Source organism: Cetorhinus maximus, chromosome 5 (genome assembly GCF_964194155.1).
Source record: "Cetorhinus maximus chromosome 5, sCetMax3.hap1.1, whole genome shotgun sequence".
Classification (NCBI taxonomy): domain Eukaryota; kingdom Metazoa; phylum Chordata; class Chondrichthyes; order Lamniformes; family Cetorhinidae; genus Cetorhinus; species Cetorhinus maximus.
Window position 1 is genome coordinate 62131907 of NC_135883.1, and position 20400 is coordinate 62152306.

Here is a 20400-nt window from a genome sequence, read left to right on the forward strand (position 1 = left end):
TGCGCCCACATGAAAATCAATTACACCCACTCACTGCTTTAGTAAGTGCTAAGGGAAATGTAACACACTAAATTTCTATTTTCTCTCTTAGGTTTTTCTTGCCGAAGCCATTCTTTTCAAAATTGTGTTTCAGCTTAATGATCTGGCATATTATTTTAATTACTAAAGACTTTAAAGTTCAGCGGATGCAAGTGGAGACTCAGAGGTTCCAGTTCAGGTTGGGAAACTAATAAGATTTCTGCCAGGCAAAAGTGTGCAGTGGGAGAGTGGGAGCAGAGTGCCTTGTCTTTTCTCCATATCCTGTAACTACATACTTTGTGTTGTTAAGGTAGATTGACGTAAAACCTCTATTTAAAGTTATTTCTATCTCTTTTGTTCCATTTGCTGTCCTATAGCTATGCAGCAATTGATTGTGACATTTGACTTACTTTTAAGCCTGTGCCCAGTACTAATCTCAGTGGTTCACTAGGAGCTGTATCAGAAAAACTCAATAATGCCTGTCCCTGTGTTCACTCTCTTCCGTGGCAGGTCTAAGGCTCAGTCATATTACGTGGCAAAACTTGAAACCTCAGTGCTTTGTAATCATTTTAAATGTGTCTTTATGTGACTTATTTTTTACTATTTTATTTCTCAGGCATACAGGGAAGAGCTTAAGTTTCAGGTATATAACTACTTCAGATGGGTGTAACTTATAAGATGTCCAAGGATCTTCCTTTGGCCTTCCAAGATGATCATCTCTATGTCATAAGATATTGACCTTCTGCTTATGATTTCTTTTAGCTTATGAACTTCAAAGCTGCCCTAATCCACAACCGTTTCAAAATGGCTTCATCATCAATTCTGATTATAGTGTGGGACAATCTGTATCATTTGAATGCTACCCTGGGTACGTTCTGATTGGGCAGCATGTTCTCACCTGCCATCATGGGATCAACAGGAACTGGAACCACCCATTCCCAAAATGTGAAGGTACTTTCTTAGTTCATCTTTTATCCCCCATTACATTTCATCTGCTATTCTATTCTGCATTCTTAGGCCCTTCCTCTTCCCATAAGCATTCTCAATGACCCCTTAAAACTAACAGTTTAAAGATGCAAAAAAGGATTATGTTTGGTTTGGCTTCCAAATTTCCTTTTCCTGTTCAGTGGAAGTTGTCTAGTCCAGCACGGGTTTTCTGAGATTTCATGAGTAATCACAATATATCACGTAGATTGCCCATGCAGTAACTTCTTGAACCAATAGGTTGTTCTACACCTCTCTTTGTTAAGTGTATATCATGTAAATTCAACTTGTAAGCACTTCAACTGAGCAAGATTAAGAATTTTTGAGGTGTTGGGCACCTAGAACATTTGAAGCCCATTCACACCCCCAAGTGACTCCTTCAACTGTTTCTGATCCATGAGAACATAAATATGTAGTAAGATGGTTGAAGAAAATGACCCATAGATTGCTTTAAGATCACATTAATAATAGAGCAGATCATATAACCATATATTGCTTTTAACTAAAACTTATCCAGTGGTTGTATGTAATTTTTCTGCACTATGATGAGTTTTACCAGAGGTCCCTTATTTGTCTGCAGCCCTTTATCACAGTCCCCATAAGTCCTTGCGTTCATCTGTCCCTGAACATGAAACATTTGTTGTGTGTAACACCTGTTACTAACAGTATTCTCTCCAATGATACAAAACTAGGTACTCTGGAGGAGCAAAGAGATCAGTGTGTCTAAGTACCCAAATCATTAAAAATAAGTAGACAGGAATAAACAGCAATCAAAAAGGCTCATGGAATGTTGGCCAGGAAATGCATCGCCTCTACCCAAGGGGATATTTTGCCTTGGGAAATTATAAATTAGTCCCAAGGTGGCACCCCTTTTTGGTAAGAGGACTTCAGTTACAAACAAAATCTTTGCTCGCATCTTTTGGTGTAAAATCAACTTCAGGACCCATCCCTCCAGTTGTTCCTACTCGCACCCTTTAGAACTCCTCCTATCACTGGACATGCTAACCTTCAAACTTAAATCACTGAGGCTGGGGATGCAGAAACTCACAGCCTAAGGAATCCCTGCCAACACCCCTAACCCCATGGATAGGGGGGACCATGTTTGGGGTGTACGTAGCTTTAACACCAGAAAGCAACCCCCACCTCACCCTGCCAATCTTACTCCACTGTTCAAAAAGATCATGGTTGACCTTCAAGCACAATTCCACTTTTTTGCCCAGTCCCCATATTGCTTGATTTGCTTAAAATCCATTGACCTCAGACCTGAACATTCTCATCAACTGAGCATTCACAGCCACCCTGGGTTAGGGAATTCCAAAGGTTCACAAGCCTCTAGGTGAAGAAATGTCTCCTCACCTCAATCTGGTCCTTTATCCTGAGATTATTGCCTGGATTTTCATGGAGTCATGGAGACGCCACAGAGCTTCCAAAATGGCGGACAGGACAAGACGTGAAAGTCCCACCCCAATTTCCGACAGATCAAATTATTGCTGGTAAGGGAATGGGTGCAAAGTTCAAACATACCTCATTTTGGCTGTAGCAAAGGCCTTAACCAGTAGTGTGGGAGGTACGAATTTATGGAGTAGGCGAAAAGGCTCCATAAGGAATGTACAACAGTCATGATCTGAAAAAAAAGTGCTGTCAGTGTCACTCAGAGTTGAAAAAAAACTGTTCTAGCAGTTGCAATGGATGTTTATTGACATTTCCTTAAGGGCTCTTTCTGAATGCTTGGCTTATTTCCAAAAGCTGTAATTATCTCAGCAGAGGTTTCTAAGTATACAGTTTGATTGACAGCTCAAAGAGGCTACTAAATGATTAGCTGTTTTTGATGTGGGCTTATGAGTAGAAGTATGTTTTTATAAGAGATTAAGCACTTGAGATTTAAAAGGTTTGAATTGGCTTTCATGAATAGGAGGTTTTTTTAATATAGTGAGGGCAGTGTTACATTTTTAGACTTTATTATTTCACCTCAGCAAGGCCCCTGATGTTTGCCCATGGTGGATACTGGATGAGTTGGCTTTAAGGGTGGGTGAGTTGGCATAAGTTGGCATGGGGTCATGGAGGGTTAGGGTTAGGGGAGTGGTGTTGGTTAAATGGATGTGAAGAGTGAGGGTTAGAGGCCTAAACTTAACAAAACAACTGGGGCAAAGTCCCAGAGAACCAAGACGGGCCTTTTGACCAGCCTGCCTCGGCACTCGGCCACCCCTGTGGCAGCCTCCAATCTGCTTCTGGGGTTAGTTGGCCCCATTCTATCCCATTGCAAAATGCTCCCCCCCAATGGGTGTTGATAGCTTTCCTTTCCTTGATCAAACCTCCCCCATTCTTAGGCTTCAGAGGAACTGGTCCTTTGAGCCATAAATGGTCTTTGTGGCAGTGAAGAAGCCACGGATATCATTTATGTCAGTGAGATGTTGAATTTCCTTGCCTTATCTGCCAACCGCATGTTCTTCATGGTGCAGGTGCACCTTTATGCCTCGGCTTTTGCTTTTCGTAAGGCAGTTTCTTATCCTTTGAGTTTGGGTCATTCCACCATGCACAGCAAGTCTTGCGCTTGCGATCAATCAGTTTGTTGATACCCTGATTATTTTCATCAAATCATTCCTGATCTTTGCTGACAGAAAAAAAAACAAGTGTCTCATTGTAGGCATTGATGATATTGGCCTTAAGGACATCCCAAGCACCGTGAACACTTCTTCTGTTCTAAAGGCATTGTTGGAATCGATCTCTTTTGATTGGTTCCTTCAGAGCCTCAATGTTGATCTTTTGTGGACACCTCTTCTATTGCACCTGTTGTTTGGGAGCCAGTTTGATGGATATAATTGAATGAATGAGTTGGTGATCGGTCCAGCAGTCATCAGCTCCTCTCATTGCTCTGGTGATGTGGTCATCATTGCAATTCTGGACTCGGACAATGACGTAATCAGTCATGTGCCAGTGCAACACCGTGGGTTTTGCCATGACATTTTGTACTTGTTCTTCTGGTGGAACAGGGTATTGGTGATGATAAACCCATGGTCTGCCTGTTTAGTAAGGAGAAGAAAGCCGTTATAGTTGACATTTCCAATTCCTTCCCTGGCAATAGTTCCATTCCAGAGATTGGAATCTCTTCCATTAAGGTCTCCTAGAAGAATAAACCTGTCCTCTTTAACCCCACAGAGGACTTGGTCAACTTTGGCATTGAAATCTTCCTAGTTTTCGTCATCGGCATCCCAAGTTTGGGCACATGCACTGGCCATGGTGGCGATTTGGCTGCTTGCCAGTTTGAGATGAAGAGTCACGAGGAGCTCATTTCTTCCAAGATGGAACTGATGAAGCTGTTTCACAAGTCCATTCTTGACAGCAACTCCAACTCTCTGAACTCTGCATTCTTCTTCTGATTTCCCTTTCCAGAAGAAAGTATAACTGCCTCGTAGTTCCTTGAGCTGCCCCTCTCCAGCTCAATTTTGATGAGTACAATCACGTTTAATGCATTAGCAAAAGAGGGACTGGGGCCCCGAAAGTCTGGTCAGGAGCCAAAAACCCAGAACTGCACCATTTTCACATTGACCAGGGTATTCCAACAAGTATTTTACACTTAATTGAACTGTCCCTACAGAAAATATGCCTTAGCTTGATTTCAGTATTTCAATACATTAAAATAAAACTGTGTGATTTTTCTTCTGCTTAGCCTGGGATTGAGTTAATTTTTCCCATTTAACGTAAGGGAAATCCATGAGCCATGAAACTCTTAAAGGGCCTGTAGCTTTCAAGATTTTTTTAATGCAGTACATTGTTATACAGTAAGACATTGGAGGTAACCTTTCGTCATAGATTGGAAACTAGCTGGGAGATAGTTGAGCGACAGAAGGAATAAAGGGAATGTATTCTGATTGGCAGGGTGTGACAAGTGGGGATGGATTTTACATTGCCCCGCTGGCGGGCTCATGAAATCCAGTGCATGGCCTTTCTGCCAGCCCCCAATGTATATGAAATTTTACAGAGGACAGCAGAGGTGTCGGGCAGCCTGCCTGCCTTGGACCTATGAAGCCCTTAAGTGGCTATTTATGGGCCTCACCCTGCCCCTTCCACTATTTTACCACAGCAAGGGGACGCCTACACCAATTTGGTAGCCCAGCAGCTTTAGCTGTGTGGGCAGGTGTCAGGCAAGGGGAATAGGGGAACCTCCTTTGTGGGTGCATTGGGTCCATTGTAGGCACCCTCCAAGAGCACATTCTCCCCTTTACCCTCTCACACCTGTCTTGTCTCCCCTCCCCTGCTCTGCCCTGCCCTGGATGAGGCCTGCCAGCCTGGCCCTGGTGAAATCTCCCCAGCTTACCATGGTGTCTGGTTCCAGCAACAATCCCCATTGGGGACAAACTATAGTCCCAGCAGTGGCCACTGCTCCCATTTGGCGCTGCTGGAATTACAGAGCTGCTAGCTGTCCGATTGGCCTGGCAGATCTTTGAGGCAGGACTTCCTGTCCCTAAGGAGTGTAAATCCTGCCTCCACCCTATTAACAGCCAATAGAGCTGTTAAATGACAGTGGAATAGTCATTCTTCGCATTACTGGGCTTCCCATTGACTTTTTCGCAGGGGGAAGGTGGTGTGGCACATAGGGACCATAGTGCCCCATAAAATCCAGCCTGTGGTTTTTCCCCAGGGATCTGTACTGGCACTTTAACTTTTCACCATATGTATTAATGGCTTAAATAAAGGGCAAGGGAGATAAATCTAAGTTTGCAGTTGACACTAAGTTAAGTGCCACAGAAAGTCATGTAGTTAGGAGTGAGAAGTCATAAAGGGACATAAATTAAATGAGTAGGCAAAACTGTGATAGACGGAGTTCAATGTGGGGAAGTGTGAGGTCATTTATTTTGGATTCAAGAAAGGCAAATTGGATTTTTTTTTTAATGGCGAGGGATGAGGAACTATGCAGGAGCGAAGAAGTTTGGTCCTCCTGATACAGAAATCATTAAAGTATAGTGCCTAGGTACAAAAAGGTAATCAAGAAAGTTCAATAGAATGTTAGCTTTCTTTTCAAAGGGGTTTGCAATATAAAGAGAAGGAAATAGGCAAGGGTCATGTGATCCACACCTTGGTGAAGGGCAGAGTGAACTTTTCACTGGGTCTGGCTACTTCATCTCAGTGACAGAGTAGTGCCCAGCCACTGTCAGGGAACAAAGCTAGTACTGTAGTGTGAGGTACTGCACCCATACATTATTTATTCCTTCTTGGAATGTGAGCATCACTGGCTAGGCCAGCATTGTTGCCCATCCTTAATTTTCTTTGAGAAGATGGTGGTGAGCCACCTTCTTGAACCTGCAGTCCATACGGTGTAGATAAATCCACAGTGCTTTTAGGGAGGGAGTTCCAGGATTTTGAAGGAGCGGTGATATGGTTCCTAGTCCGGATGGTGTCAGGCTTGGAGGGAACCTGCAGTTCATGGTGTTCCCATGAGTTTGCTGCTCTTGCCCTTCTTAGTGGTGGTGTTTGTAGGTTTGGAAGGTGCTGTTGAAGGAGCCTTGGTGAGTTACCACAAAACACCTGAATCTCGTGTGAAATCAAGATAGGAGAGATGTTGGGCATCAGTGGCCTGGCTGTTTGACCTATTTTCATGCAGCCTTTAGATGCCGGGCACTGGTGAGACATAGTTGGCTATTGTGGCATGCCAATCATAGTGCACCCTGTCCACACAAGCTTGGCACCAGACTCGCATGTGAGGCTCCTTTTCAATAACAGGAAGAAAGTGACAAAAATGAATCATACTTAGTGATGGATTATTTGTTTGTTCCTGGTCAGAACAAACATTGCATTAAAATTGAATACTATTGACTGATTCTGCATGCTATAGCGTGTGTGTATGTATATATATATATATATATATATATATATAGACATGGATCTTGACAGTGCTTGTATTTGTGGGTTTTATACTTTAATGATCCCTGAATGAGGGGTCTCATTAATTCTTCAGTGTTTGGAGCAGATGAAAGAGCTAACTATACCATTCAATTACAAGGATCCTTTACATGGTTGACTATCGTAGTCTATTATAAGAGAGAAGCTGCAGTTTTTTTAAACATTTTTTGATTTGTGATAGTGATGTTTGGAACAATATCTTGCATGAGATTGGTCAAAAACTGCAAGCAGAAGCAACAAGTTAGGAATGGGTTAGAATCTCCAAAGTAGTGCACAGCAAAGTAAACAGTGAATGATCTGCAGTTCAAGGAAGAAGCAAGTTGGTTGTTTTTCAGAAAATTTATTATAGGAGCTGCAAAAGCCAGCGGAAATGTGACAGAGCAGGTACAACGACATTAGTACTGAATGCCTGGGTTTAAGGCACGGTAACATCTTTTAAATGCGAGTGGCAGATCCATACGGCACTTATGAGTTCACTTTGGATACCTGCCATAAGAGAAGTGAGAAAACAAGGGCTGGCCAGGAGTCAGGATGATGCCTACCATCAGCCCTCTTTCTAAGTGCCCAAAAATAAAGACGGAGAGCACCATTTTGTAGGTGGAAGGGCGGAGTGGTCTAAGCCAGAACCCAGTGTTCAAGCTCAAGGTGGATTTTATTTCAGCAGACCTGTACACTATGTACATCCTGCTGTCTAGGTTGTTCAGAGGTAGTGAGCCCGAGGCCAAGAAATTGTCCAATGTGGGAATGGTCTCCTGTTCTGATGTCAGGGAGCATGCTTGTGATGTCTAGGAGTTTTACAGCACACCTGTCCAGACCCCAGTGCAAACTGGAACAAGGTAGGATTTTGAATGGAGACCTGGTATCCTCAAATTCCATCATAAACCTCTTAGGTTTCCCCTACCTGACTTATGCCATAGGAACACTCTCGGGGTGAGGAGTTTTGGCTCATACTGTTTTCACTGTGTATTGCTTATTTGCACATTAATGTACAATAAATTTGTGTTGTGATTTATAGGCCGAGCTGTGGTCTGGTGAAGTATGTAATTCTTCACCTACCAAAGATAAGATGATCTATGACAACATTTGATATATTACAGTAATCTAGAACACAATGACAAAGCCTCTTTGTTTTGACCTCTTGGTTTTGCAATATTGCTTAGATATTAGACTGGTAAAGGTTCTCTCTGTATTTTGGAGAGTATAAGATGTGCTTCTGTATGTTAACTAGTAACAGATTAACTGTAGGCAATTAACCAGCATAAAGACCTAAGAATATACCATGCAGTAAGAAAATCCTCCCATCGCTTCAGCCCAAACCTTCATTAATATGCCACCTACCTACTGAAACATCTTGAATGTAGCTGAAATTATATTGCATAGGTAGAGTCCTGGGGTTAGTTTACATGTCCATTCTTGACCATAAGTCAGGCAGACACAATATATTTGGGGAGAGACAAAGCAAAAATAGAATGGGGAGAAATTTGAAATGAATGTTGATTGACCTAGTTAGCAAATCCCTATTATTCTTAACTTTAAATGCAACTGGCCAACACTAGTGGATTTAAATACTTTTCTGAAGGGGTAAGTGAAAAAAAAAGACTTGGGGGTTTTTATGGCACTTTTCATCTCCAAGCACTTTATTGCCAATGAAGTACTTTTTGAAGTGTAACCGGTTTGTGAACAGCAAGCTCCCACAAACGGCAATGTGATAGTGATCAGTTAATCTGTTTTGTGACGTTGATTGAGGGATAAATATTGACCAGGACACCAGGGATAATACTCATGCTCTTCTTCAGAAAGGCCCTTTGGGATATTTTACATCCATCCACGCAGGCAGATGGGGCCTTGGTTTAACATCTCACCCAGTAGGCAATGATGAAGTTGTAAGATTTCTCCTTCAGGGGATTGGCGGCATTCTCGTGCCTCCTAAGGTCATTGACTTTTGCCACTTCATTTAGTACATTTCAACATTTTGGAGTTGCACTTTTGGGCACAAGACAATATGCATACAATGCCTTCCTTCGGTATTCGGTTTCTCAACTACACCAACTCAAAGGAGTTATTCTATAGTGTTATATAGAAAATGGTAGTCTGGTCGATTTTCAGACCAGACAATTTTCACTTCTGTCAAATGCAATTCTGCTTTTGGAATATTGATTTTTAAAATGTATCCTAATGTAATTATGCAGTAGTGCATTACTTCAACCCATCAATCTATAAATAATTTCTTCAATGTCATGAATGATACTAATTGCATTTCCTTTAGTGAATTCCTGGTTTAACCGGGTTCCACAGCTGTACTTTAATTCTTCAATCTCTGCTTAAAACTAAAATAATTTAGTGCATTTTTGAGACTGACTTTTTTTTAATTCGTTCATGGTAGGCCAGCATTTATTGCCCATCCCTAATGTTCAGAGGGTATTTAAGAGTCAACCTTGCTATGGGTCTGGAGTTGCATGTAGGCCAGACCAGGTAAGGACGGCAGATTTCCTTCCCTAAAGGACAATAGCGAACCAGATGGGTTTTTATGACAATCGGCAGTGGTTTCACGGTCATCATCAGACTTTTAATTCCAGATTTATATTGAATTCACATTTCACCACCTGCCATGATGGGATTCAAACCTGGGCCCCCAGAGCATTACCCTGGGTCTCTGGAATACCAGTGAGTGATAATACCACTAAACCACTGCCTCCACTATCACAGGAAGGTTTCCTGGTGTTCAGGTCAACATTCTTTCCTCAACCAACTGTGTCAAAGGAGAACAGATTAAACTTCACCGCATTGTTGTTTAAGAGATGTTACAGAGGCAAAGTGGCTGATACGGGTTGGGAAGCCAGAAGTTGTTGGAGCAGGCTTTTTAACTCAGCCATGGTATTAGCATCCTGCTTCTGGGCTACCAAGCCACTCAGAGTGAGCAAGTGTGATGACAACCTGCATCTGACAGTTAAAAGCTCTCATATATAATGGGACCTTGATAGGGGTCAGAATGGATCCATTAGAGAACAGTTAGAACAGAGAGAGAAAGTACAGTGATGCAGGCAAATGTGGGAAGGCTTCCCCCCTGGTTCTTTGAGGCATCCATCAAGATCATGCTGTGATCATCCCGAGAGGAAGAGACCAGTCTTTGAAGTCAGCCAAGTGTTGCTGGAAGGTCTCAACCTCAGAAGGTCAGCAGGAGGAGGTCAGTATATGGATACAGGTTTGATGACCTCTTCAGGGTAAGAAAGGTGAGTGTCATCCCACATTTAAGTGCCAACTGCTCACTCAGACTTCCCTAGCCCACCCCTGCAGAGCGCTCTTCAGACTAGCATAGCTTGCAGCTCCACCCATTGCTCTCTCGAGGCACCTTCTCATTTCTCCATCTGAACAGCCAATACTGGCACTCATCTTCACCTCATTACCATCTCAAATCCATTCCCCTCAGTCACCTTCCACAGCTGTTATCATTTTACCTCCTCAAGACATAACATTTTTCACCGTCATAACTCTGCTTTCTCTCCTTACTGAAGAGAGCACGGACTCCAGGGAGAGGCAGAGAAGTAGGATGTGACCTCCAATGAAAGCCACCCTTGCTACAGAGGAGGAGGAAGCCTTGGAGATCAGCAGTGTGGCAGAGTGCCACTGGAGATGTAGAAATTGGGGTGTCCCAGATACGTACTGACAGAAGTAAATATCACACAGCTACGTGGCACAAACCACTCACTTGTGTTGAATTGAAAGCACCAGTAACTTAAATGTGATCATCTACAATGAATCCAACCCCTTGTCAGTTCTGATTCATGTCTTTTATCTCCCACAGGTCTATCAATCATGACGCAGGAGCTGATGCGGAAAAAGTCCAAGGAGTCCTTAGAGGAGGTTGTGCACTAGAGGAAGCACTGTCTCACAACTTATGCAGACCCTGCATCAGTTCAGATACACACACCGTGGGGCCTCCAAGCCACATGTTGTCACATAGTGAGACGCATCACAAGTGAGCAGAAGTGGGTGTTAGAGACAGGGACAGCAATGGAGAATTCAAGTCAGACAGTGCAGGACAATCCAAGTTCTGTTCAGCTGGACACAGATGCTGAACCTTGGGGGCCGTCAACATAGAGGACTATTCTGGAGCAGCAGAAAATTTGAGAGATTCTGTCAACCTTTCCAGAGACATTGTGTACCTTGGAGAGAGATTTGAAGAGTCAGTCTCTAACATGGGTGTCATAATGCCTCAGGCCTTTGCACTGATGTCCACCTCTACCTTTATGGAGCATCAGACAACGAATTGCATGCAGGTCTTCACCAATGGCCTGCATGCGCAGCCTACCAGTTTAAGTAGGATGGGTGAAAGTCTTGCCTTGACCATTCAATGCCTCACTGAAGTGTAACAAAGTGTTCTCCAGATCTTGGCTCTCAGGAAATTGAGAATGCACCATGAGAAAGAAAATGGAGAAAGGGAAGATGGAAATGGGGACCCTGCTCGAGGCACTCCTGTTCCTCCCTCCTTCAGTCGTACTCCGACATGCTGCCTCCTATATGGATGTTCCAGTCTGTGTCTGCACAGGTGCAGGTGAGGCAGTCTTTGGCGAGGCCTTCGTGAGCTCCAAAACCTAGAGAATATCGGTCACGAGCATCCCAGCTGTCTTAGTAGGAGAATGAGCAGCCTGCCTGTAGCTCTGCGGAAGCCACGGGGTAGACCCAGGTAAAGTAACAGAAGAAGGAAGAGAAAGGCTTTGTGGTTTCACAAGGGAATCATTTGTGTGTTTATAATTACGTCATTGTATCAATTTTATTTTCAGTGTTAGTGAACCATAAACTTTATTTCAAGTGTCCATTGTTCAGTCGTTTCCATTGTTGCCTCTCGTCTGTCAAGTGGCCATCAGTGGAAAATTGTAGAGCTGATCAATGAGTATTAATGAGGCCTATTAGCTGTGGGAATGATTTGTGTTAGTATGGGGTCAGTAGGCTCAACATTGTTGTGTCATATGGCTTCACAGCCTCAGGTTAGCTGAATTTTGCATATAAAAGTCTGGCATAGGAATCTCTGGCAGCTACATGAGCAGCTGCAGGCACCCTAGCTGCATCAAGCTTCTCTGCTTCTACTTCTTCCTCCCCCAAGAATGCAGAGCAATTATCACCTCCCTCTTCCTGCAGGTCCGGTCTCCCCTGCCGCAAGGGACTGCAGACACTACTGTCCAGGATCCTTGCTGGTGTATACTGAAGGGTGCCCTAAGATTTACCTATATTCAACAAACTAATGGCTTACTCTATGACTGCCCTTGTGCTCATTTGGCTCTGCTTGTACCTTTAACTGTTCATCAGTGGGCAGGATTGCTCACAAGTGTCATCAGCCATGTGCTTGTCTCCAAGGAGCACCCACACTGACTCTGTTTAGGGGTGTGAAAATCTATGGGAGATATGATTAACACAGAATGAAGGTGTCAAGCAGCTTCAGGAGAGCTTGCATGGACATGCATGGATATCGTCCAGGGTCACATCCCAGATCAACATTGATGGAGTGCAGCAGATTGTGAAATTCTGCAAGTCTCATCTGATTATTAGAGAGAGCCGGAGTCAAAGAAATTCAGGGTTGTGCTGACCTTGTCGGCCACTAGCCATGTTTTCTTAGCTGACCCACTTGGAAGGACGTTTTGTTCCAGGAGGCTGCAGATGTTAGAGACCTTCTGTGAAAGCCTGAGCCTCCTGAGGCACTGTTACTCAGACATGATCTGAAAGATGACCCTCTTGTCTGCCTATCCAATGTTGGGGTCACTACCTCCTTCAAACTGGAGCTCTGTGTTCCTGTCCACTGTCCTGTGGAGTGACAGGTGGCTGAGGAGAAGGAGGCAGATGTTGCTCCTGCTGATGTTCATGTTGGTGTTTCTGGTGCTGTTGTTCCTTGGAAGTCCATGGTAAAGCTACAGAAGTTGCTCCCTTGTTGCAATGAAGGCTAACAGCAGGGAAATACAGATCAAAGTCAAAAAATCCAAGGCCGCAGAAATGACCTCCAGCATGTTGGAACTCGCCTCCAGAGCATTGAAAACACACTCTAAGAACAAATCCTGCAAACAAAAGCCTTTCATTTTGGCAAGGAAACAGCTGTTATAGTTCAGTATTTAAGCCCATCAATTTCACAGCCCCATCAATTCTTTCTGTGTTCTCGCTTTGCTTATATTGGCAACTTTCTTACAGCTTGGGAAACCAGTGCACTGGCTAGTAATGCCAGAATTCAGGGCTAATTTTTTATTCAATTACCACTTCACATATGATAATCACTGATCCACCTGCCCCATGGCGGTTTCCCATGCTGCTCCAAACACAAACTGGTTAAATAATGGACATGAGCAGATCATGTTGGGTTTCCGACACTCGAGAATTTTAAAAATGTTTCAGTACCCCACTGCACTGAAATTCCTTCCCTAAGGTTGGCTTAGTGGAGGGAGGGAATACACAAGTGTCAAAGGTCATAAGGATTGAGAATTAGGTGGGTATGTGGGGTTGTTGTGCTTCTGGATAGGAAGGGGTAAGATCCTGGAAGGATTTAAACAGAACAATTTTAAACTTGAAACGCTGATATACTGAGAGCCAATGTAGGTCAATGAGGAATGATGGACGAGTTGAACTTTGTTAGGATATTGTTATGATCCTAGCTGATGTTAACACAAGATAAGCATGATCCCAGAGTGGAACCCAGCTTGATAGATCCTAACTTTTAATTTGTTTGTTTGATACGTGGAGAGTGGCTACTGAACAGAGTCACCGGAGTCAATTAATGAACTTCTAACAAAAAAGCAAAACATTTATTTAACAAGAAAAGATGAACTATGTTACAATACTCCTTCACCCACAACTATACCTTTACAGATATATACAGATTTTTAAGGATAACACAAGTTGCAAAGCTATCTCATGCTCTCATGTCTACAGTAAGTATACAATACATGTAAGCCAGTAGGCGACCTGTGGTCAGACACAACACACTCTGAAACTCAGCCAGGTGCTATGGATTGCTCATCCACTCTCCCCAGGCGCTTGCCACACCATGAGTCATCCGGTCTCACTGCATTCTGTCTTTCACACAAGGGCTCCCAATCTCCACTCTCCAAGGACTTGCTTTGGAATCTTGTCCCAAACCAACTCTGTCTCTCAGACGCCTTCCACAAGGGTTCACCTCTAGGGTTTCGAACTACTCTGTTGATGTTCCTCTCCCCGAGGTCACCACATGCATTCAAGCTTTCTTCCATGCACTCTCTCTCACTGACTCAGCTGTCAACAGTACACCTGCTTCACATGCTCATAGCAAAGAGTTACAAACCCTCAATTGACTTTTCCCAAGTGTTTATCTCTTTTAAGCTTGAAGCTTGGAGCCTTTCTCTGCTCCTCACTCTTAACTTCACTTAACAAGACCTTTTCCAGGTTCCTCTACTTCCTTTGACTAGAAGATCTACTTGGGGCTTTCTCCTGTTCCACTCCCTTGGTTTTGGGGACTTTCTCCTTTAGCTTGGGACTTGCTCTCTGTCCCTTTTGCTCCAGTCTCTCTCTGGCAGCTACTTTCAACTGACATTAGCTTGGGACTAGCTATTTGCCCCTTCCAGGTTGCTCCTGCTTGGCAGCTGTCTTCAAACTGAACTTAAAACTGCTTCTTCTAGTTTTTTTTTACATGTGCGTATAGGTGGGGCCTGCTTCTCTGGATCCCTGTTGCTAGGCAACAGCACAGTTTTTTTCTAGTCTTGTGTTTGCTTTAACTTCTCTTAGAGTTGTAAAACTCTCATTAGAAATGCAGGCACCTTTTAAAGTGAAACTAAAACTCAACTTGACTTTTTCTTAACACACAAATACAGAAATACGAATCAAACTTAAACTTTAAAGCTAAAACTCACTTCAGATGCCCACAAATACAAATATAACTCACTTAAACTATCTCTATTTCCTAACAATATGTTCATCTAAGTTTAGTTTGGGTTGAAAATGATAAGATCATGAAAAATAGTATCAGGAGCAGGGCATTTAGCCCCTCAAACCTGCTTAGCCATTCAATAAGATCATGATGCCTGATCTGATTGTGGCTTTAACTCCACTTTCCTGCCTGTCATCAATAACCCTTGACTCCCTTGTAGATCAAAAATCTGTGTAACTAGCCTTGGATATATTCAATGACTCAGCCTTCACTGCTCTCTGAGGTAGTGAATTCTAAAGATTCATGACCCTCTGAGAGAAGAAATTTCTCCTTATCTCAATCATAAATGGGAGACTCCTTATTTTCAAACTGTGCCCCCTAGTTCTAGATTCCTCCACAAGGGGAAACATCCTCTCAGCATCTACCCTATCAAGCCCCTCAGAATCTGATATGTTTCGATAAGATCATCTCTCATGCTTCTAAACCTGCTCAACCCTTCCTCATAAGACAGCTGCATCCCAGGAATGAGCCTTCTGAACCCTCTCTGCACTGCTTCCAATACAAGTATGTCCCTCTTTGAGTAAGGAGAACAAAACAGTCCACGATACTCAAGGTGTGGTCTCACCAGTGCCCTGTGCAGTTGTAGCAAGACTTCCCTACTTATATACTCCATCCCGTTGGAATAAAGGAAAACATTCCATTTGCCTTCTTAATTACTTGATCTGCCTGCATGCTAATGTTTTCTGATTCATGTATAAGGGCACCCAGATCTCTCTACGTAAGTTAGCCAAGGTCCTTAAGGGGCCAGAGGCAGCTCCCTCTGTTAAAGAGAGACAAGTGGTTATATAGCTTCAGGGGCACCAGTCCATTTCAAGCAAAGGGCAAGGCAAGGAAACAGCCGGCAGGAAATACCACAGACGGTACAGCCATGTTCTTGGTATCATTCTGCACCACACTCTAGCCATCTTGCCATCTGAGCTAACCGACCCCATTCAATCTAGATCCCTCTGTACAACGGCATTTGGCAGCCTCTCTATATTTAAATAATATTCTGCTTTTCTCTTCTCCCTGTCAACGTGCACAACCTCACATTTTCTCAGATTTACTCCATCTGCCAAATTTTTGCCATTCACTTAACCTATTTATGTCCCTTTGAAGACTCTTTATATCCTCCTCAAAATTTGCTTTCCTATCTACCTTCGCATTGTCAGCAAATTTGGCTATAACACAGTCGGCCACTTCATCCAAGTCATAAATATAAGTTGGAAATACTTGAGGCCCCCAGCACTGAGCCATGTGACACTCCACTATTCACAGTTTGTCAAATTGAAAATGACTTAATTATCCTGATTCTTTGTTTCCTGTTAGTCAGACAAGCCCCTATCCATGCTCATATATCACCCCAACACCATGAGCTCTTATTTTGTGTAATAACCTTTAACATACGATACATATGGACAAGGAACAGGAGTAGGCTACTCGGCCCCTCGAGCCTGCTCTGCCACTTAATAAGATCATGGCTGATCTGACAGTAACCTCAAATCTGCATCCTGCCTACCCCTGATAACCTCTCACCCCCTTGCTTACCAAGAATCTATCCACCTCTGCCTTAAAAACGTTCAAAGATTCTGCTTCCACGACCTTTCCAGGAAGAGAGTTCCAAAGACTCACGACCCTCTGAGAGAAAAAATTTAGCCTCATCTCTGTTTTAAGTGCGCGACCCCTTATTTTTAAACAGTGCCGAACTAGTTCTAGATTCTCCCACAAGAGGTAGCACCCTCTCCACATCCACCCTGTCAAGACCCCTCAGGATCTTATATATTTCAATCAAGCTATCTCTTACTCTTCTAAACTCCAGCGTATACAAGCCTAGCCTGCCTAACCTTTCCTCATAAGACAACCCACTCATTCCGTGTATTAGTCTGGGAAACCTTGTCTGAACTGCTTCCAAAGCAATTACATCCTTCCTTAAATAAGGTGACCAAAACTGTACACAGTACTCCAGATGTGGTCTCACTAGTGCTCTGTATAATGAAGCTTAACCTCCCTACTGTTGTATTCAATTCCCTTTGCAATAAATGATAACATTCTATTAGCTTTCCTTATTACTTGCTGTACCTGCATACTAGCCTTTTGTGATTCATGAACTAAGATCCCTCTGCATCTCAGAGCTCTGCAATCTCTCCCCATTTAGATGATATGCTTCTCTTTAATTTTTCCTGCCAAAATGGACAATTTTACATATTCCCACATTATATTCCATTTGCCAGATCTTTGCCCGCTTACTTAACCTATCTATATCTTTTTGTAGCCTCCTTATGTCAGCTTCACAACTTACTTTCCTACCCACCTTTGTGTCATCAGCAAATTTGGCAACCATCACATCCATCCCTTCATCCAAGTCATTTATATAAATTGTAAACAGTTGAGGTCCCAGCACTGATCTCTTGGCACACCATTCATTTATATCTTGCGAACCTGAAAAAGACCCATTTTACCTACTCACCTACTCTCTGCTTCCTGTTAGCCAGCCAACCTTCTATCCATACCAATATGTTACCCCCTGTACCATGAGCTTTTATTTTCCACAATAACCTTTGATGTGGCACTTTATCCAATGCCTCTTGGAAAACTAGGTACAGTACATCCACCGGTTCCCCTCTATCCACAGCACATGTTACTTCCTCAAAGAACTCCAATAAGTTGGTTAAACATAATTTCCCTTTTACCAAACCATGTTGACTCTGCCTGAATACCTTGAACTTACCCAAGTGCCCTGCTATAGCTTCTTTAATAATAGCTTCTAACATTTTCCCTATGACAGATGTTAAGCTAACTGGCCTGTTGTTCCCTACTTTCTGTGTCTCTCCCTTTTTGAATAATAGAGTTACATTTGCTATCTTCGAACCCCCAAATCTAGGGAGTTTTGGAAAATTAAAACCAGCACCTCAACTGTCTCACTAGCCACTTCTTTTAAGACCCTAGGATACAATCCATCAGGATCAGGCACTTGTCAGCCCACAGCTCCAACAATTTACTCAGTACTACTTCTCTGGTGATTGTAATTTTCCTGAATTCCCCCCTCCCTTCCATTTCTTGATTTACAGCTGCTTCTGGGATGTTAGTTGCACCATATCAAATGCCTTTTGGAAATCCAAATACACTACATCTATTGGTTCCCCTTTATTCAACCTCCTTGTTACATCCTCAAAGAACTCTAATAAATTAGTCAAACACAATGAGACCATGACCAGAAAGTGGGTTGGAATCAATTACAAGGATAGAGAGTTTATGAAGATGACAGATTTGGCCTTTTCAACATTTTCTGCTCATTCAAGACTAATTTGGACAAGCCATTTGCCCAATTAAGTTTTATCACAGTCCAGCAGTTTTTATAGAATCATACAGGATAGAGATGGACATTCAGCCCATGTACCTGTGCTGGCTCTTTGAAAAAACTATCCAATTAGACCCATTCACCTGTTCTTTCCCCATAACTCTGCATGTTTTCCTCCTCAAATTATTTATCAAATTTATTTTCATGGTTATTTTCACTAGGGCCTATAAATCATTTCAGTTAGTGAATTTAATTTCATAATTTGCCATGGAAGGCTTTGAACTCCTGACCTTGCTGATTCAGTATCAGAACCATTACATTACTCCAACATTCCTGATATATTTCTCCTTCATCACTCTAGTCAAGAATTGGCAACCAAATGAAACAACCTGACACTGCTTATAATGTTAAAATATTTCAACATTTTGAAAACCTTTCTGAGGTTTGAAAACTTTCTAATCTTCACGGCATCTTTCCCATATTGTTTGTATAATGGGGCATCCAGAACTGCATGTGTTATTTCAACATTTTCCATTAAAGAAATTCTAGGGCGTCCTTTATATTCAAATATATGCCCATTTTTTGTTGCCGAAGAAATTATTCATTTGAATAGAGTACTCTATGATATTTGAGTCCTTTAGGGAAGGAAAACTACCATCCTCACCTGGTTTGGTCTACATGTGACTTCACTTCACCCACACGATAATGTGGTTTACTCTTAAATGCCCTCTGAAATGGCCTAGCAAGCCACTCAGTTCTCAAGGGCAATTGGATGGGTAATAAATACTGGCTCAGATAGTGATGTCCAGATCCCATGAATGAATAGAAAAACATTCAAATTTCTTACTCCCAAGCCTGGCCTCTGAGGTACGAGGCTGTGCTGGTAACATGCAATTGCTACGCACAGGAGAGAGAGAGAAACTGAACTTCTTTATCCTCTCCCCGTCTGTCCATAAGCAGACGTGTTTTTGAATTATTTTTAAAGTAGGCTGTGGCGTGTATCCCCAAACTCTCAGTTTGTATCATCCAATTTAATAATCTCTTGCAGCCACTCACAGTCACATAAATATATGCTATGGTAAGCAATCTCAATTTCTCTCTTTTGATACTAGTTATTAACTAATCTGACATAGAGCAAGCCAAAAGAGTATGGCATGATTACTCTGTTTTGAGATTCATTCTTGTCACATGAAATGTATACTTTTATATTTAAAAATGCATTACCCATTAAGCAATCCCACATTATAACTACTGATACTAATGTAACTGATCTCGAATAAGACTATCAGAATGAATTTTATTCATATGGGTAAGTAATTTAAGGTTAGAAGATTTCATTTGAGAGAATATTAGCTGCATGCACTTCAGTTTCCAAAAATTGAAAAGTGCCTATGCTCTCACTTAGACATGTACAGTGTAATTCTAAGTTGCCTTTCAGATTAATCTCAGTAACCCATTATTCACAGTATGAAAAGGAGAAAAATGGTCAATTGGGAATCTTCAGCATAGGTATTTGGACAAGCAGCATAGTTTGATTGATTTGATTTTGCTCATGTAATTTAGGGATGTCCTCCACACAGGCTTACCCTGTTATGTGTATTGCTTCAATTCTTACTTCCTCTGAGGTCATAATTGATGCAATAATTTAGTATTACATATTCCCAGACTTTACCAGCTGAACTTCAACTTTTTGCCCCTCTTCCAGTAGGGGAGACCAGCAGCAGCGCATTGGGAACCTGGAGGTTTCAGCAGCACATTTGCCGGTGGCTTTTTTCTTACCATAGCATTTGTATCTGACTTTCAGATTTTCCACCAAGTTAGGGTGAGCTGACATGCTGACGATCTGCTGCAGACTTTTTCACACCAGTATTTTAAGGAATCCCACAAGGGTCATAATTGAAGCATTCTGGAAGTGCCAAAACTGAGTCAGTAACTGGACAAAATGGAGGGTCAAGCTGCAAAGGCTGTATTACGGTTCTGTGGAGAGGTCTCTGACCTTTCTGGTCCAAACCTGGGTTGGCATCGCTCTCCCATTCCACCCTGATCACGCCCCTTCCAGTGGATCCAGACCCCCACCCCTTACGCACATACTTCCGGTCCCCTTCCACCCCACTCATCCACTTCCCAGCTCAGACCTGCTGTTGTAGTGACTGGCTCCTTGTCTGACTGGAGGTCCAGCTATCAGTCAGGCTTGGCCTCTGAGTGGCTGATCCCTGATGTGAAAGGCATACTGTAGGTTTAAAGCTCCACAGCATGTGGGAAAATGCAGAATTGAAGTGGGCTC

At 42.7% G+C, this 20400-nt stretch overlaps 1 protein-coding gene across 1 annotated transcript in view; it reads left to right on the top strand.

Annotated features, from left to right (window-relative positions):
• LOC144680673 (CUB and sushi domain-containing protein 1-like) overlaps positions 1-20400 on the top strand; it is a 2611816-nt gene that overhangs the window by 2311219 nt on the left and 280197 nt on the right. The window contains exon 42 of the mRNA XM_078541910.1: positions 781-969. Coding sequence (XP_078398036.1) covers positions 781-969 — 189 coding nt within the window. The remainder of the gene's footprint in view (positions 1-780; positions 970-20400) is intronic.